General features: G+C 33.6%; 1 protein-coding gene across 13 annotated transcripts in view; it reads right to left on the bottom strand.

The window, feature by feature from the left end:
* The window catches only part of PTPN13 (protein tyrosine phosphatase non-receptor type 13), a 203,241-nt gene that overhangs the window by 95,892 nt on the left and 86,176 nt on the right, over window positions 1-21,173 (bottom strand). For 12 of the 13 annotated variants that reach the window (XM_038582203.1, XM_038582194.1, XM_038582199.1 and 9 more), the window contains exons 4-7: window positions 18,987-19,052; window positions 16,198-16,383; window positions 10,756-10,843; window positions 297-860 (exon numbers count right to left, since the gene is read on the bottom strand). In XM_038582203.1, the coding sequence (XP_038438131.1) occupies window positions 297-860; window positions 10,756-10,843; window positions 16,198-16,383; window positions 18,987-19,052 (904 nt within the window). The remainder of the gene's footprint in view (window positions 1-296; window positions 861-10,755; window positions 10,844-16,197; window positions 16,384-18,986; window positions 19,053-21,173) is intronic. The other variant, XM_038582204.1, reaches the window with a different exon arrangement.

A 21,173-nucleotide genomic window follows, 5' to 3' on the forward strand; every position in this document is an offset into this window, starting at 1 on the left:
AACATGGCTCCTGCCCTGAGAAGCTTACAATCTAAGAATATGCAAAATATTGAAGGGTTATAGAAGTGCCTGGACTGGGAGACTTACTAAAGATGACTTTGTGGGAGCATTGGAGTTTGATTAGGGTTTTGGTGGAAAGGAGGACAGAAACTGACAGAGAAGAGACTAACCTGGGTATAAAGGTTTGGCAGTGGAAATAAGACTTGTGGAATGGTTTAATAACCCTTCTTTATTTCAAATCACAATTTCAAATATTTCAATTAAATTCTCTCTCAAACACATACAAAATTACTAACCTTCTACATTCATGGCTTCTCTCAGAACCTGAAGTTTCTTTTGTCTCTCTCGAATTCGGTCCAAAGCACTTGATATTGCTGAGGAAGTTGGCAATTCTCGGGCATGAAACATTGGATCTACTTTCTGAGGGCCAAAGATATCCAAGGCTATGCTTCCATCTGAGTATCTTGCTTCCTTTTTCCTAGGGGTAGTTGAAGTCCGTACTGTTACTGTCTCAGGAAGATACTGTCGGAATCCACCAGTTTCCCCAGAAAAGTCTCTGTCAGCTGTGCAAAGCAAATCCATGGATGAAGCCCAAATCTTCTTCTTAGGAAGCACATCAATGCCAGGGATAGTTCTTTTTTCTGGGCCACTAGTTTTGAACTGGTAAGGGGAAGAGGCATTTTCAGAATCTTCATGTCCAGAATTATTATCTGATGAAATGTCCTTGAAATAATCTTCCTCATCTTGTGTATCTCTGATGGACAGAAATCCCATTGATTTACTAAGCCCTTTGTTAAGAAAGGTCTGATGAGAGAATGGAGACTTGTGTATGTCTAGTACATCAGAAGTAGCGCTTCTTCCTGGAATGATAAGAATCTATCATGTATGCATAGAATTTTTAGAAAATAATTGGAATGTAACCTTACTATTGACAGTGGAAGTGCTGGTAATCTCCTAAATTTTCCTAATGAAGGATCAGAGATGAAAGGGAATGGTAGTGATAGTGAAAGTGAAAAGAAATGCTGTGTTGGTATTTTCTAGTCATTTAAATATTTTTAAAGAAGAAAAAAGAATTCTTGCTATATTACAGATGAAAAAGGATTATAGCATTTGGAATTCATAAGTATCAAACTTTTATTATGATTAGAAACGATTTCAGAAAATTTAATTGTTTGAAATACAGATAATTTGATTGTTTAAATTATGTAAGAAACTTAATTTTTCCATGGCAGACCATCATGTCCTAAAATAGTTTTTTCTCTTGAACATAAAGCATCAATATTTGTCAATTGGAATAAAGTACCAATTATTTTATTCTTTAGTCTTTGATGTTGATACAGTAAAAACAGTAAGTCATTCTAATTTTTTTATGGCACCAGTCTGTAAATGCATCGAGACACAGCAAAAATATCCAACCAGTAATTCATTTTTGGAATCCTAGCATCAGTAACACAAAAAATCATATATCTCCCCTATAAAAAAAGAAATGTAGAAAAATACCTTCGAGTTACTAATGCAAAAGCCCATAAACATTGAAGATTTCCTGTGTGACCTTCTGTGATCCCTCTTTGATAGCTTATTTGCTATGTATACAGTATAAAATAATGACTAAAACTTTCATAGGAATAATAAATTGCTTAGCAATTCATCTGAATAAGTCAATTTCCTCTTCAGGGTGACAGCTATAGGCTTTAATTCTGTGACTCCACATTTCACCTTAATAATCTTAGAAAAGTGAATTCATTTCAGAGTGGTCAACAAATAACTGCTCACCGGAGAATTGGATTCAAACATTTTGCTTTTTTTGCAACTCATCTTTCCCTGAACACGGATCCACTTAAGTGCAAATACGGATAACACCAATATTTGGGGGCATGTCATATAAAGAAGACTGAGAATATATCACACCACATCTAAATATAGATTGTCATAGACTTTAGCCTCTAATGTAAGATAATTTAAAACTGATAAACACATCTATGTTATAGTATTTTAGGAGTAAATTACATTCTTAAACCACATATTGAAACTCATTAATTTAAAATTTTATTTAAAAATAGAGAACAGAGAATACATTAGGTGAAAGATAAGAGCTGAAAGGACCTAAGGATCATACAATCATAGATGAACTCAACAATCTGCCTTCTTTTACTGCTTGACTACCAACAAGTAGCCAAAACTTAAGAGAAAAATTTAAAAACTGAGAATTTTGGCAACATCATAAATTCATAATCAAACACCTTGGACACTCAATGTCAATGTGTTAATAGTAATTTCATTCACTCTGCACAAGGCTTCACTTTTCCTCATTCTTCAAATTTCCCACATTAATTCCCTCTTCTCTTTTCTGATGATCTTGCTTCATATTCCATCAAGAAAACAGAATGTCAGAAGAGTGCTTTTTCATTTTCCCATGGCTAATTCTATACATCTACCTGTGTCTGCCAATCTTTTCCCTTGCTTCAAAAGATGACATTTTCTACCAGTTGAAGGCTGATTCCCAATATATGTTCAATCCCCTTCTTCTTCTAGGTTATCAGAGATTTTACTTTGGTTAACTTCTGCCGTCTATCTTAATTAATCCCCTTTTCTATTGAGTCATTCCCATTAGTATACAAACATGCTTTAATATCTCTTTAATAAAAAGCAAATTAAACAAAACCTCTCCCCTGTTACCACAAATCTCTGTGCTCCTGCTGTCTCCAATTTCTTATTTCCCATTCAGATTCTACTCACATTAGTAAACTTCCAACTCCTCCATACTTTGGCAACTATCATTATGTAAAACTAATGACCTCCATATTGCCAAATCCAATAGATGTTTTACATTCACATCTTACCTCTCAGCAACAACTGATGGTGATGACACTTACTTAATGAAGCACTTTCCTCTCTTTACAAGACTGGTTTTCTCCTACATCTTAGACTGCTCATTCTGAGTCATTGCTTTTTCCTCCTCTATTAGATATCCAAATGTTCGATTTCCTCAGGTATCAGTTTTAGAACCTTTTCACTCTTTTCTTATATAATTTCATCTACTAACAAGGCTTTAAATAATTATCTACATACTCTTAACTCCCAAATTTATATTCTTGGTACCAATGTCTTCTGGGAGCTCCAATCTTCTATGATTGAGACTTTTTTTTAATAAAGATTTTATTTATTTATCCATGAGAGACACAGAGAGAGAGAGAGGGAGAGGCAGAGACACAGGCAGAGGGAAAAACAGGCTCCATGCAGGGAGCCTGACATGGGACTCGATCCTGGGTCTCCAGGATCACGCCCTGGGCTGAAGGCGGTGCTAAACCATTGAGCCACCCGGGCTCCCCAATGATCGAGACTTCTATTAGTATATCTTAGAAGCACCTCAAACTTAACATGCTTAATACTATTTTTTGTTTCCCATATTTAGAGATGTCCATTCAACCCCAATCTTTCTAATTTCAATACATGGCATCACTATCCAAATGATTGCTCAAAACAAATATGGGCACCATCCTGAAATCCTTCATCATCCTTACTGCTAGTATCAAATTCATCAGAAGTGTTGGCTATTTAACTTCTCAAATATATTTTATTCCATGTGATTATTTCTGTTTTCACCGGCATCATCCTATTTCCAGTTAACATTATCAATTGACTAGAAAACTGCAACAGCTTCTGGATAGGCCTCCCTACTTATTTCTTCATCCAACCACTCTCTATAGTCAGCAGCCAGAGTTATCTTCTCAAAAAATAAATTCCATGATGCCACCACCCTTTTCAAAAAGTCTCAAAAGCATACTATTACGCTCAAAATAAAATCAAGACTCCTTTTAGATCTGTCATTTAAATTTTTTAAAGTCTCATCTCCAATTCTTTTATTCTTTTCAGGCCACAGGTTTTCCTGTAAAGCTCTTATATGTGAGGATCTCTGTACATACTGTCTTCTAAGCTTTGAATGGTCTAGACCTTTCTCATGGTTAGTTGTTTCTTATTCTACACTTTTATCTTAAATAGGACTTCTTCTACCCTGACCACTATTGAAGTAATCACTTTCCAAGTGTATGATGAGTCTATCCCATTTCTAACAGATTTATCATTTTCTTGCAGGTCATTAGTATTTACTAACAATGTATTGGTGGGCTATGGCATCCTAAAAGAGCCATATGAATCTTAAAACTTCTTAGCAGCCATGTGAGTTTTAAAACTTCTCACCAGCCATATGAGTCTTAAAACTAATTGCTAATAAGGTGCCTCTTGGATAACTAAATGCTAGGTTTCTGTCTGTATGCAAACGAGTAGATATAAAAATATTTCAGTTTCTAAGTACTAAAAGTCCAGAAAGTTAAAAAAAAAAAAAAAGTACAGAACGTTAACATTTTAAAATTCTGTAAGGTAGTACAAAATTATAATGAAAATAATTCATTTAAAAGTTTGCATTCCCTTTATACTCTGCTTCTACAAAATATGCCAAATTTAACTATGGCTCAATATGCTCTACATGCCTGAAAATCACATTATGATAGCCAACTTAAAGTCTCATGAACATTATTTGTAAAAGATGATTTTGACCATAATAAGGTCTCTTCTGGTAGCCAATAAAACAAAGGAATGGGAAAGTAGGAAGAGGAGTGAAAAAGAAAGACGGGGTGGGGGACGGATTAATACTCCTGAGGAAAATGGGCAACAAATTATGGAGGTGTGAAACAGGTTCAAAGTAATTTGTATATACCTGTTAGAGATGGTCTAAAGTAAAATTGTTAAGAGCTATAAGCCACAAAAGTATTAAAAGGAGAAACTGAGTGTGGATCACCTCTTGAAAGAAGAAAAAGGAAGTGACAGGAAAGATATATTTGGAGCTAAGTGGTTTCTCCAGTGGGTCTCAGAGGCTAGGACTGCTTTTGTTTGCTTTTTGGGTGAAAAAGGAGACATACCTTTATCTAGGTAAAAAAAAAAAAGAGATGGATTTGGGCTGGTACAAACACACCATTTTCAAATCACATATTCCTAACTGGCAGGAGTCTCAATGCATTTTGTCAGGTCAATGATACTCACTTATCTTCAACTATACAACTAGATATGTAATTGCATGATGAATACTTCACAAGTGGATAGAATATATATACAGCGTCACATATCATATTATGGTTGCCTAATATTGCTAAAGCACTAGGGGAAAAATTTCACTAATCTGGGACCTAAAAATGAGAGTTCAAATATAGAATCTGGCCCTTTAAATGAGGAAAGACCCGGAATTTTAGGCTCATGAGATGCACAGTCAGCTAGACCAGTAAAAACCATGTACATTGTTAACAACAGTGCTACTTACTTACTAACTTTGAGACTAGGTAAAATGCAATTTCTTCAACTGCTCTCCAAATCTTTCTAAACATGTGCTTGACTATTATAACGATTTTATTTAACAGGCAATAAACAGAACTGCAATCATAAGTACATTTAATAGGTGTGTTCACTACCCAGTTTGATCATAGGAAGTTAATGTTATTTCTGAAGGCAATGCCATTGGAGCTACTCTTAAAAGATTTCAGGTGGAAACTTCTTTAATATTTCCCTATCCTGGGAGAGTTACTAGCTCTTTCCACTATACTCCTAGAGCACACTGGCCCTCTCTTAGGACATTCTTTCACTATATTAAAATTATCTATTATAGTAGATATCTCTCATCACTCCCACTCATTTCCTCACTCCACCTCCAACTGGAACAATAACACAAGAAACCATGTCTTACCTGTTTTTGTATTTCTATTTCCTGATTAAAGACATTCCAAAACAATGTGTGTAGAATAGATTGATTGCATAACTTTTTGAAACCTTTTTAAAGTCAATGTAGGTAGTTAATCTATCAGAAAGATTACTATCAAAACACACCTGGGTTTTAATTCTAGCTTTATCAAATTCAAACCAAGAGCTTGGGCAAGCCACTTAATTTCCATGTTTCTTATTTCCTTCATCTACAAAACTGGATATAACTTGTTATATGTTCTTCTTAAAGATGGCAAGAGAAATGAACATCCAATGAACTATCATGAGTTCTTCTGAACAAGGGCAACATAAAATTCTAAATTCCGCTCTTCTTTGTTTCTGCTTTATTTCCCTCAGCTTTCAATTATCTAGCAAGGGGGAATTCAAAAGTTCTTTTGAGAGGAAATCATGAAACCAGAAATCAAAAGAGTTACAAAATTCTAAGTTATACAGTTATAAAAGTTCTAGTTTTATAATTTAAAAAATCAAATTATTCAAAACAGGATAAAGGGTAACTATAGGTGGATTTTCCATCTCTTGAAAAGGCTCAGAGTTCAGAGAGAACTTACAAACAGCATTAGATTTTATACAATTATGAGCATTCAAATATAAAATGAAACCATAAACATATTCCTTTTGGAGAATACATAGCTTACAGGCAAAACAAAACAAAACAAAACAAACTAAAAGGGAGAAAAAGAAATAAAAGATTTTATCCATTTTATTCAGGGGAGAGAGAGAGAGAACGAGGCAGAGACACAGGCAGAGGGAGAAGCAGGCTCCAGCAGGGAGCTGGACGTGGGACTCGATCCCAGGTCTCCAGGATCATGCCCTGGGCTGCAGGCGGCGCTAAACCTCTGAGCCACTCAGGGATCCCCAAAATAAAAGATTTTAAGAACATAAAAAGTCTTTATAATAGAAAATATTCCATTTATTTTAGTTAAGTTGAATAAAAAATCTCCCTCCTAAAGTACACTGTTTTAACTATACTTGTTCTATATGATTAACATCATCCTTAGATATCATCATTCACCTTTCCCCCACACAAGACTCAAGAAATTTAAGCATATCTTAGAAGCTAACTTCAAAATGACATTTCAGTATTTAAAAAGGCTCCCTGATTCCCATCCGTCCTCACAAGTGTGTTCAAGTACATAAAAAAGAAATGTGATATTGTCAATATGCCCAAGTTCTAAAGCACTATCATGCTGATCTGATCATGGTGTAGGTTTCCACCTTAAGCTTGGCAGGAAATGTTTGATTTATACACTGGCAGTATAAAATAACAAAATGGGGGCTGACAGCCCACTAGTTTAGGCCTTAGCTTTTGTAACAGATCTGAAAGGTAAGATATGAGGAGAGACTTTTATTTTTTGAGGAGAGACATTTTAATGTAATTTACTCATAGATAAAAAAATGTTATTGTTAAGTTTCAGTTGAACAATCAAATCACTTACAAGGCATTAGCCCTAAAATTGCTTACTTCTTTTAAACTAATTCTGTATCTCACTGCCCATTTAGACGTTTTCTTTATTGAAAACTACAGCCAGGAGCCTAATAAACTAAAACTATCACTACAGAAAGGTTTCACAGGTTGGTCTGCATCAAATAGAATACTTTAGTCCTGATGCAGTAAATCAAGGCTCTTTGTTGCAAGTGACTACTGACAGTTAAGAACTGGAGATGCTCAAAAGTAACACTGGTGTCCTAGAAGAATGTTTTTTCTGCACAAGGTAATTTTTTTAATCTTAAGGTTTTACATTATATTAGTATATGCCATTGACTATTTGCTGCTAATTGCTTGTCTGATGATGGCTATAATCATTACATTACATTGATTCTGTCTTTGAGATGTGGTTTTACATATTTGTCAAAGGTAAATTAAGACAGTCCTTGAGCAGTACTACCATGGAAAGTAATGGCTAAGAACTGAAGAACCCTCTTATATTACATTTAATCTCAAAAAGGCTATTGTTTCATTAAGTATAAGGACCTCTAATCCTACTCAAAATGTAAACATAAACAAAATTTGGTTTATCTTGATTACAGATTATAATTTCTTACAAATTCTCTTGAGTTTAGATATCAAGGAGACTTAATTCTCCAATAAATGGATATGACTATACAATCATAAAATCAATGGACAGTCCATTTAAAGATTTCTGTTAAATTTTTGAAGTCACTACAGTCAGCCCTAGATCATCTGCATTTGGGCAGTCTATTCATCATAAGAATTCTAAAGAGCTATTAAGACAATAGGATTAAATATTTCTTAATATTATAAAAACAAAATCACAAATGAAAAGCATTAATAATTTGGTCTAAAACTTGATATATTTGTTGTTAAAGTAATGAAATAGTCTAATAATATGAGCCAAGATGGTGAATTACAGTTTTTCTTTTTACTTTGCATACAACTTAATGTTTAAAATAGGTTATCTAAAAAAAATAAATCATAGAATCTCATATATTTCTTTATGGAACCATTAAAATTATATTATAAATGTATTATAATACATCCCTCTCCCTAGTATCGATGTCCAGGAAGCTTGACTTTGTATATACTTTTATTAAAAAATATATGTATATATGTAAATGACAAAATAACCTGCTATCTAAAGTACATTAAGGACTAGGTATTGATTCAGTTCAATCGCTAATTGCTACTACTAAAATAGTATGTATATGTAACAATAAGACTTTGAATGGTTGTAAGTAATATAATCTAAACTATGTTAACACTTGAATCTTTATAAAATTTGATAAACTAAATATGGCAGAGCAATCTTCTTTCTTTCTATAGCATTTATGATGAATAGGGATAAAATGGGAGTCTCATATATATAGGAACATTTATTATTTTTAGAAAAAAAAACAAACTACATTTAAAAATTAGTAATAGGGATGCCTGGGTGGCTCAGCAGTTGAGTGCCTGCCTTTGGCTCAGGGCATGATCCCAGAGTCCCAGGATTGAGTCCTGCACTGGGCTTCCTGCATGGAGCCTGCTTCTCCCTCTGCCTATGTCTCTGCCTCTCTCTCTCTCATTCTGGGCTTCTCATGAAAAAAATAATAAAATCTTAAAAAAATAAAAATTAATAATAATATACTATAGTTACTAACCCAATAAATAACAAATAAGCAAATCAACTTCAATTCCACAACATGGCCATTTAATAATAGTAGAAGGTGATAGAAGAGAATTCCAGAAAGAAATGAAAGAACAGGAAAGAGATATAAAGAAGGGAGATAGGAATGGAGAAGGAAAGAGAGCAAGAGAAGGAGAGGGATTATGAACATAAACACTACTGGAAGGGAGAGGGAAAAGCTAGAAAAATGTAAAATAAGAGAAACAGAAACCATTAAAATCTAACATTCACTTATTAAAATGCTCATTATGTCTCCTTGAAAAAGACTCTCTTAGCTTGCTATTGACATTTAACTATAATTTTCTATTATTATTCAATTCTAAAAGAGGAGTCTGAAATTCTGAAGGATTAACAAAATGTTGCTTATCTTGGCACTAAGGTTCACACTATATCATACCTCAAATCCTGCAAGTTTTAAAATAAAGGGAAAGACTTTTACCTACAAGATGGTGTATTTATATATAAATATGGAAGCATAAATATAGTAAGAAATACAAGAAAGGGTTAAACATACTCTTCAAATTGCCATCAAAGCACTGAGAAAACTAAGTGAAAGTCTGTCTTTGGGTTTTTTTTGACCCATGCATAAATTAATAATACATATATTAGAAAAGGAACTTTATATAACCAGAAATAAATTAATTATATCGATGACAATGAAAGGTAAGTACTTTTCCAGAAAAATAGTCGTAATTCACCATAAGTAAAATGGATGTTTCAAACAGACACTTAACTAAACCATTACAGAATCACTCCAACAGAAACAATTTTATTGCTTTTCTTTGACTTCTCAAGATAAGCAGTACACTTGCTTTGGGCACATTTTTCCTCCTCAATACAAGAATTCTGAATTCTGCAAAACATCTGGTCCAGATAATCAAGTGTCTATTTACTTTCCACAATGAGAGTTTCTCATAGGCTTTAAATAAGGTAGCTGTGCCCTGATTGTCTGATTAAATTAAAAAGTTACGCATTTTAGCTTTTTAATCGGAGCATTTTCAGTTAAAACGTTTTATTAGAATATATTTATGCAATGTTTACATTTACTTTGCCCAGCCAAGATTTAAGACAATAAAATACTCACCTATAAAATATTTTTATTAATGTTTAGATTAACCTAATTATCAATATTGCTTGAGAAGTAAAGCGAACAAAGACAATTTTTAAAAAGTACATTTTATAAACAAGCCAAGCTTGAAATTTAACAATGAAAAATCAATTTTCATGTAAAATTTTATTTTTTCTGCTTTCATTTTACCTGTTTGGGATTTCTAATCATTTTCTAAAAAAATTAATTTTATAGGATCCATAATTATCTAATGCTATTAGCCAACAGTAAAACCACTCTTCATCAATTTCTATTGACTAAGTATCTTATAATCTAAGATAGTATTTGATAACTACAAGTCATAAAATCAGCTTAGGGGGTTGTGATTCCCATTTAAAAAATGAACTAGAAAAGAAAAAAGAATGCAGCAAAAATAGCGTTGCTTTCTGAAACTTTGCTTCAGTAGTGTTTATGTTCATAATTTAGGTTTGTTTCACCTTGCTTTAAAATGTATTTTTAATATAAAATTCCATGATAAAGATGATAAAGTAAAAAAATGATACTATTGCTATAATACCAATATTGGATAGGAAATGATTTACTGTGGGAGTTCTTAGTAATGTTTGTTGCATAATTTTAATGGATTTATATATTAATATAGTTAGTGTTCCTATCTGTTTCCTGTCTCCACTTTGCATACTTATGTCCTAATTATGGTCACAATTATCAGAATTCCAAGCCAGATAAAAACAATTTCATAAAAGAAACAATGCAATAAAGTTAGAGCTTAAAATTTTCCTATAAATATACTCTTACCTGTTGGTAATCCTTTTCCTCTTAATCGGTCTCGAATAGCTTGGCTTCGATCAGGCTTTTGTTCACTGTTATGGGAAAGTTGATCCGTCTGTACACATATAAACAAAATCAAGTTTAACAAAACAATCTCCCTTTCATTTTCATGGTAATTATCTACAGAACGACACTAGTCAGACAATTTTTGGAGACTATAGTATTAAGAAAAGACACTCCACATTTGCTATTATTAATTTGTATTCCTTCAACAGGATTTATGTAACTTAGTTCTGGCCAATTCATCTTCAGGAAATGTAAAGCAAGACTGAGTTATAGAAGAGTTATTTGCTAACTAGGGAACAAAGTTAGCCAAACTGAAGTAGTTAAAATGAGTTTCCTCTGAAAACAGCATACCTGAAGAGTTCTTTGTTTCCTGTAACTACGTTAATCTCTTAAGTTACATTATGGTTTTAAAAACACATTAATTCTGGGGTAATAAAGCTTTCTCCTGATTATAACTATGGATGGAAGGTATTGACTTAAAATTATTTTCAAAACTAATTTTCTAGATTTTTTTCTCCCAGAAATTACATTTGAGAAATGTTTTAAACTAAATGGACATATTGAGGAATGACAAATTTAAATAAAAAACAAGAGTCTTAAACTTTAAAAACTTTAACTGATGGTACTCATTTAAAATAAAGCGTATCATTTTTTCCTCCCTAGCTGCTTGAAACTTGGCTGCCATCATGAATGACACAGTAACTATCTGGACCAGGAAGTTCATGACAAACCAACTACTTCAGCTGAAAAAATGATCCTTGATATTCTTCACCCTGGAAAGGCAACAGCACCTAAGGCAGAAATTTGCAGAAACTAGCCAAAGTATATAAAACCATTCCATATGTTATCTTTGTGTTTGGATTCCTACCCAATTTTGGTGGTGGCAAGACAACTGGCTTTGAGATGATTTATGATTCTGTGGATGACGCAAAGAAAAATGAACCCAAACACAAGACTTATAAGACATGGCCCATATGAGAAGAAAAAGATCTCAAGAAAATGGCCCAAAGAACACAAGAACAGAATGAAAAATGTCAGGGAGTCGGCAAAAGCCAATGTTGGTGCTGGCAAAAAGAAATTAAGTATCTAATGGTGAGCTGGAGATTGGACAACAGAAGGAATAAAGATTCTGCAGGGACTTTATCTGTGGTGATAGTGCAGATTTTTCATGAGAGGATAAATAACTTTTAAAAAATTAATAAAATAAAGGATATTAGAGGGGAGGCTAGTAGGGAGATGGTTGAAACCGGTGAAGGGGATTAAGAGTACATTTATCATGATGAGCACTTGAGCACTGAGTAATGATGTACAGAACTGCTGTATCACTATATTATACACCTGAAACTAATCTGACACTGTATGTTAACTATGCTGGAATTAGAGTAAAAAAATTAAAAATATATTAGCCAAAAAAGTATATTACCTTTAAAAAATAAATAAAAGTGTATCAAATTTGATCAAATTCCAAACTATAAGGGGTGAAAAATTAGAACACTGGGTTTATTTAAATGATTGAATAGAAGCTTCAAGAAATAAATGGAGAGATAATAATGAAGACAAATTATTTAAATCTGGCACCAAAAGCATGCATATATATTTGTTTACACACATACATACACACACATTTTAATATTCCTCTATTAGTGAAACTTGTTTGAGTATGGGTTAAAAATTCACTTAAGTTTAAGGTAGGGATGCCTTGGTGGCTCAGTAATTGAGCATCTGCCTCTGGCTTGGGGCATGATCCTGGGGTCCTGGGATTGAGTCCTGCATCAGGTTCCTTGCAGGGAGCCTGCCCCTCCCTTTGCCTATGTCTCTGCTTCTCTCTGTGTGTCTCTCATAAATCAATAAAAAATAAAGTCTTTAAAAAAAAAAGTTTAAGGTAGTATATTCAAGGTATTATTTTTCCTACTTATAAGACTTATAAGTCTTATAAGATGGAAGTATTTCTGAAATGATATTATCCTTTAAATTACATAAATGATCTAGGTAGTGTATTGCACTATATTGTCAGTTACTAAAAAGATAAAGAACATCCTGCATCTTTGGGAATCTGTATCGACACTACTATTAATAATAGCGGCCATTTATTGAGCAATTACTAGAAAGCAGGGACTACTTTAGGTGCTTTACATACTTTACGTTATTTAATACTCAAAACTGCTATGTGGTAGGGTTATTATCCTTGCGTTGCAGATGAAGAGAGAAATAGCGAGGAAACTTCAAAGAACCTTGAAGCAGCTCATCGACATTGAAATAATTATCTGTAAACTGTTCAGTAATATGAGTAGATGATATGTGTTACTACTCCTATTTTACAGATAAGTAAAATTGAGGTCAAAGATGCTTTAACATTAAATCAGTAGAAGAACCAAGATAAGTAAACTGGCCTGTTGACTTTTACTGTATGTTAATTAAGTAGATAAGAATTATGGTTACTTGAAATGAATTTCACACTTAGGACCAAATCATTCTATCAGCTCCTGGAGGCAACAACAGCTTTGAGGAGCAAAATGGCTAACAGCGTGGGCTCTGGAGCCTGAGAGATCCACGTTCCAATTGTGTCTGTCATTTACAAAGTGCATGGTCATGGGCAGGTTATTTCATCTTTCAAAGCTTTGGTACCATTATCTCTAAAATGGGCGTGAAATTATCTTCTGTAACCTGAGATTGTTAAAATGAACAAATGTGGAAAAGCACATAAGCCATTTAGCACAGTGCCTGGCACAAAACACTGAAAAAAAAAAACCCATAGCCGTTGGAATTCCTTCTGTTGGGTGACATCCAGGAGACTAGCAAGAGCAATAGAAAGATGAGGGGAACATTGTTATTTCTTAGTAGAAATTTGCCTCTGGAAAGGCACACTATCTATGTACTAACTCTGATTGACCCTTCTTTTTTTTTTTTTTTTTTTTGATTGACCCTTCTATTCTCTCCTACTAAACATTCCCATAACATATCCCATATCAGACTTACTACTATTCCTCAAACATACTCTGCTCTTTCCTTTTTTTGGCATTTATCCAGACTTACTTTCCTCTGCCTAGATTACTTCCTATCAGACTATTGGATCTAGTTCAAAGTGCTATTTTTCAATGCAGTTATACTTTATATCCTTCCCCTCAAACCTTCATAGCTTTTAAATTTCTTCCTGTGGTTTTCATACCTTCTTCCGCATTTTATATATAATTAATTGTAGAACTTTATGGTTGTAGAACTTTACATAAGAGCTCATAGAAGGTAGCAAATATTTTATTCAAATTTTTATCTTCAAAAAAAAAAATTTTTATCTTCTGTAGTATGTAGACAGGATTCATATGTAGTTGAGCAATATAGTTACTGTCATAAACTGCCTTAGGTACTAATTGTAAAGAGATGGAGATCTTTTATCTAATATGGGCAACTATTAGAAGGATATTAGAATTCCATGGAGGAATATTTCTTCACAGAAAGAAGGAAGAAAAAAATAATTCCAGGATTCTTAGTATAGGAATAAAATCAGCAAGACAAAAGTTTTAGAGGAAATGTGGTATAATAGAAAGATCCCTGGACTAATAGGAAACATATGTCCCACAAGCTGTGTGAGTCTCAATTTCCTTATTTATAAGCTGAAGGAGTTAATTACAGATTAATGTTTCCCAAAGGTTAGTGTCATGAGACAATAAAAAAAAAAAAAAAGACCTAAATAAGTTAGGAAATGTTTTACCTACATGCATATGACATGTAATATAGTCTAGTGTATTAAAGGCTCCGAGAAGTTCTGTAGTGAAAATATACTTTAATTTCTCTTAAACAGGTTTTCTTCAAACATATTTAATCACAAAGGAATTTTAAAAAACAAAACTATATTTGATACTATGTAGGAACTTTGGTCTGGATAGAAGGCTTTCATAGATTTTTAGTAGCTTTACCTTTGTTCAAAAAAAAAATCACATGCAGGAATATAAACAAAAAAATAAATTAAAATGGAGCAGCTCTAGTTAAGGAGGGTATAAAATAACCAGCCGAGAACCCTATACACTCAGCCTCTATTACCTTTATTCCTTTCACTGTATAAATACAAAGGCTGCATAGGGTACAGTTTATAAACCATTTGCCTGGAAGAATCTATGAGCCTGTTTCTTGTCAACTAGCAGGCCGTATGGCGTTTGGATATACCCCAGCCAGCCATACAACATCTTGGTTAAGATGGCAGAACTAAACCCCTAGGGAAGAAGAAGTAAGAAGCCATCAATAACATTGTGTGACAGTGGCACATCTGTAGTCCACACAGAAGAGTAGAACCTCACTCAGGTACCATAACTCTAAGGGTAAGAACAGATAAAGTTTGGATCTAGATCAGATATCAAAAACCAAGGAGTATCCAAGTACTATATATTCATGTCTTTTGGTCCCAGATAAAGTATAACACATAGAGGTGAGACTATAGGTACAGGGTTTGCTATTCTTGGGGTTCTTCACATCTATGACATCTATAACGAGAGAGAGAGAGAGAGAGAAAGAGTCCAGGTCTTGGGGTACTTTAGTAGAGATACAAGCATGTATCACCCCTACACACCAGGTGACAGTATCCACAGAAGGTGGGGAGGATTTCAAGACTACCCAAGGGGTCCAGATAAGTAAGTGGCCAAGAAAGATTTAAGCAACAGAAAGTGCATTTTTTTAAGAAAGTGCATTATTAATGCTAAAATCCATTTTGAATGTCAATGTGTGTTTTTTTTTTTTAAAGGTTTTATTTATTTATTCATAGAGATGCAGAGAGAGAGAGAGGCAGAGACACAGGTAGAGGGAGAAACAGGCTCCATGCAGAGAGCCCGAAGTGGGACTCGATCCCGGTTCTCCAGGATCACACCCCGGGCTGCAGGCGGCGCTAAACCGCTGCGCCACTGGGGCTGCCCAATGTGTTTTTTATAATAGACAGAACCACTAGCTGGAAGCTCCTTACGAAGTAACAAAGGAGGCAAGAGCAGACATTTTCAACTCTAACATGTTCTAAAAAAAAGAGAGATTCTCTTAAATACTAGGACACTAAAGTTATTGCACTGGGCTTCTAAATTTTAAGTACTGTTTTTTAATTTTTTTTTTTAAGATTTTATTTATTTATTCATGAGAGACACACAGGCAGAGGGAGAAGCAGGCTCCACGCAGGAGCCAGACGTGGGACTCAATCCCGGGTCTCCAGGATCACGCCCTGGGCCGAAAGCAGTGCTAAACCACTGAGCCACCCAGGCTGCCCTTAAGTACTGTTTCAATTAAACAATTAACATTAGCACAAGAAATTTAATGTTCTTAGTCTTCATTGAGAAAAATGCTACCTACCTATAGTATCTTTAAATAAAATTTTGCAATATTCTGCTAAATTTTAAAATATGACTACATGTACCAGTTGGAACTATAGCTTACCCCAGAAAGATTTCCCAGAACCAGTTTTACCAACTGCTTCACATAGGAAAATGAAGGTGCACAATTGCTATTCCTAATGTGGGCACTGCAAGCATCCAGGACGGTCCGAACAGAAACTCGAGCATAAATAACATCTTCACACATTCCAAGCAGTATGCTGTTGAGATGATCTCCAAGCTTGATAGGCTGAATATAAAGAAGGGAAAAGCCACTTTGATAAGTGTGGGTAAATCTTATCCAACATGAGACAAGCTATCACAGGAGTCACAGGAACCACCCCAAACACCTTCAAATACTTGGAGGAAAGGAATTCCTTATCATGTACACACACACACACACACATATTTTAAAGATTTTATTTATTTATTCATGAGACACAGAGAGAGAGAGAGAGGCAGAGACACAGGCAGAGGGAGAAGCAGGCTCCATGCAGGGAGCCCAACGTGGGACTGCATCCTGGGACCCAAGGATCACGCCCTGGGGCCGAAGGCAGGTGCTAAACCGCTGAGCCACGCAGGGATCCCTCCTTATCATATATACTTTATATATATTTATATTTTTTATATTTATATATTTTTTACTACATATATAAAATATATATGCATATATATTTTACTACATTTTACCTTTTCATAACCCCCCAAATTAGCAAAAGATGGTTAATATACCTTTCCCCAAATAGGAAGTATTACAGAAAAACTCAGGTTTTTTTATATGATAAAGAAATGAAATTCCTGAGTTATTCAAATATTTTGGTAAGCAGTTACATGTGTGTGTGTGTGCGTGCATATGTGTGTGTACATATTCTGAGTGAATAAATGATTTCCTAACAATCAAAATATGTAATATAGTCAATATATATTAAATATAATTTGACTCTGATGATAACTTAGATTTCAAATACTGCAATGACTTAAGATCATCTAAATATTAGTTCTCATTATGCTGGTGACACAGAGGACCTGGAATGTAAGATTTTTTAATTAGTTGACATGATTTGTAGAATATTCTATCCAAATGTCCAATAAGCATACTAAGAAATACAAATTAAAATCACAAAAAGAAGCCAGTACAACTCAACAGAATGGCTAAAAAGAAAAAGACTGATAATTTGACGTACTGATAAGGAGAAAAGCATTGTTGGTAGGAGTTTAAACCAGTACATCTACTTAGGTTAAAGCATGCTTTTTCTATGACCCTTCCTTTCCACTTCTCATCCGTTTGGGTATTATGTCACCCTTTAGATCTCAGATTAGATGCAATGCCCTTTAATAAACTCATCCTAACCCTCTAGGTCTAGTAAGAGGTTCCAACTCTGGTTTTCCATAACACCCTCCATTTCCCTACCACAGCATTCACACATTGTTATAATTGGTTATTTAATTGCTTGTACCTATGGATGTACTCTACAGGCATGGGCCATTATATTTCTGTATATGTCTACTACAGTGTCTGACACAAGATAGGGGCTTTTGAAATGGCATTAAGTATTTGCATACTGATAGCAAAATACAAATGAAAGTTTCTACTTCTTCAATTTATACATTATATATTGACTTAATTTTCAGTTATCTGAAGAGTATAAAGTGTGAATCATAGGCTGTGATCACATTTTACACGTAAATTAGGTTGTACAATATATGACACCAATATTTCTGGTAATAATTTAACCTTTTCACTTGAATTTATAAAATTGAGGTTGAGAAGAGAGAGTACATACACAGTATTTTTCATGATACAAAATGAGACCAAGTTGAAGATTCTAAGAATTTTAGAATAAAAGCCTAAATCATTTACTTCTTAATTTGATAACAACACTGATACTAGTTATTTTTTGTTTTTGATTTCTAAATGCCTAAAATAAAACCTAATTCTGTATACTATATCTTTGTGTTGATGAAATACAGTTAGTTTTAAAATTTCCATTACAATTAATTATTTTTATATTAGGTCTTCAGGAATCAGTTATTTTAGAAAATAAGGACTAGAAACAGCCCAACATTCATCAGAGCCCAAAATTTTAGGAAGTGTTGCTTTAATGTTGGTGTCCGCTGCCATAGGCTTAGTGAAGCATGATTTTGAAGCCTTAAGAAAAAAAGTAATGAAGTATGAAGTATCCATTGAGACATAATGAAAGCAACTATTCCTACATGTCTGCATCAAAAAAGGTTATCACTTTAGTTCAAGAATGAATCATCAAGGGGCAGCCCCAGTGGCTCAGTGGTTTAGCGCCACCTTCCGCCCAGGGCATAATCCTGGAGACCTGGGATCTAGACCCACGTCGGTTCCTTGCATTGGAGCCTGCTTCTCCCTCTGCCTGTGTCTCTGCCTCTCTTTCTCTCTCTCTCTAATAATAAAATAAATAAATAAATAAAATAAAATAATAAAATAAAATAAAATAAAATATAAAATAAAATAAAATAAAATAAAATAAAATAAATAAAATAAAATAAAATAAAATAAAGAATGAATCATCAACATTTACAATCCCTCTTACCAAACATTACATTAGAAGAAATATAGTAAACTCCCATTTTTCTTGCTATAATTTTTGAAGAAGTCACTACATCCCGGACTAAATGTTGAAATGTAGGTAGTAACTGCTATATTTCTATAAACATTCTGAGAACCATAATGGCTTTAGTATTGCATTATACCATTCTGAGACTATGACAACAAACAGCATAGAAACACTGGTATGCCTAATAACATGCTGTAGAACTTAAATAATATAAGCAAGAACTTTTTAAAAAAGAGTAAAGCTGTACAGATGTGCAGATTAGACTTACTTGGCTCTGAGGCACTTCATGGTCAGCCCCCCAATACAATGTCATTCCAAGAGAATAAATATGGATCTAGGGATAGAATTAAAAAAATCATTTTATGGTGTAAAAAAAAAAAAAAAAAACAACCTTAAAACTTTAGCAAGTACTAAAAAAAAGAAAAATTTAGTGAGTACTGTATATTCATGACTTTTTGTCCCAGATAAAGTATAACATATGATTTGAGAAAAATCATCATTTCATATCTTACATAAATGTTAAGAGCTTAAAATAGAAAAAACTGGAAATTATCAGAACAGACTTTTCCCCTTAACTCCCCAGCCTAACATCTATGAATAATTTTTTTACTTCTTAAAGTTTCTTTATGCAAACTCATGCAAACATATTCTTTCTTCTTTTTAAAATGAAGTAATCTCTATGCCCAATGTGGGGCTCCAACTCATGACCTCAAGATCAAGAGCTGCATGCTCTATTGACTGAGCCAGCCAGGTGCCCCACAAATAAATTTTTTTCATAATGTCAGAAACTTTAAAAATTACTCTGCACTTACATTTTTAATTTAGCAAGAGATATATGTGACGTCATTTTGTACATGTAGGTATTTCTCTTGAATTGATTCTCTGAGATTATGGATTGAAGAGTAACTCATCTACAGTTTTGATACACATTGTTAGATTCCCTTACACAGAAGTTGTATCATTTTGCATTTCTACTAGCAATATATAAGAGATTTTTTTTCACAAGCTTTGTCTATAGAATGTGCTACAAAGATCTAGATTTTTGCTAATGTGAAAAGAAAAAAATCCTATGGAAATTTTTTTTTTCTACACTGAAGTTTTGATTAGCATTTTTCTCACTAAGAATGGATGGGGTAGTGGATGGAGAAAGAAGCTGGTGAAAAGAGTTTTTGCATTGTTTGTATGCTTCTTAAAGATTACAAAAATAACTACCCATTTCTCTGCTGATAGGAGTGATCCAATAGGGAAAACTGGAACTGCAGGAGAGAGCAGAGGTTGTTGGGAGTACACTGCTGAATAAGGAGGTGGAAGTTAAAGGATAAGTAAAGGAGTTGGCTTTACAGAGGCACTCGGACAAGTCATCTGTCGTAAGGAGACCAAGAATGTGGGAATTTATGTGTAATCTGGTAGTGGGATCCTTCTACTTCTTTACTGTGAAACAGGAAGTGAGATGAAAGTGATGACAGTTAATATTATAAGTAATCATTTCCCATTTTTCCACCTGTTGAGAAACCCAAGAGTTAAACTTCTAGCCCATCTCAATTGATACTGTATAATCCTACTCCAGTGCCATCTTATTTTCTCGTCTTACTTTCACTTTGCACTTATTTTCTCACCTTTTTTTTTTTTAAGTTCTCTAAACGGTCTCAAATTCTCTTTCGAAACAGGTGAGGTGTACACAAATAAAATTGAATATCCTTCTTACACTTTCACAACACTTTAACCTACTCCAAATTTGTCTCTTAAATCATTCCAGATTCCAGACTGGAAAAGTTGTTCCTCTTTTTCAAATATTTCAGATCCCAATTTTAAAGAAATCTCAATTTTTCATAATGACAAACAAGGTTCATTCTGACTTGCCTCTACCTCCTTTTCCTAGCCAGATTTATTAAGTTTCCCTATTATTACTCTTTTGCCTATCATAACCTAAATACTTCAGCACTACTAAATAATTCTATTGCCAAAATAAATTCTTCTGTTTAATTTTTCTTAAGTACTTCTTTCTACCAAGAATTCCTTTCTTCATCTGTCAATAAAATTCTTACACATTATTGATGGTCTAGAAATGTATGCAATACATATTATCGCAAACAGGAAAAAGCATTCTCTCTTTCATGTATAGTTATATTTCATTTGCATCTCTAATGAAACAGTCAATTAATATTGCCTATAATATAATTAAGATGGGTCCATGTTTGTATTCCTTAAGGAAGTCTTTTTATACATCTTACTATACCTCTTAGCAGCTAACACAGAACTTGTACATAGTATATATGCAATATATGCCTGCTGAACTTAATTAAACGTACATTAAGTTCAAGAGAGCATAGTCCAGGCTATTTGTATATTTCTTTTTAGGTTTCTTTTCAAAGAACACCTTTTTCAAGAGCCTCATATATGAAACACACTTCTCATGGCTTTAGCATAAAGAACTAATTACATATTCAAATTTATT

This window comes from Canis lupus, chromosome 32 (assembly GCF_011100685.1).
Source record: "Canis lupus familiaris isolate Mischka breed German Shepherd chromosome 32, alternate assembly UU_Cfam_GSD_1.0, whole genome shotgun sequence".
Taxonomy (NCBI): domain Eukaryota; kingdom Metazoa; phylum Chordata; class Mammalia; order Carnivora; family Canidae; genus Canis; species Canis lupus.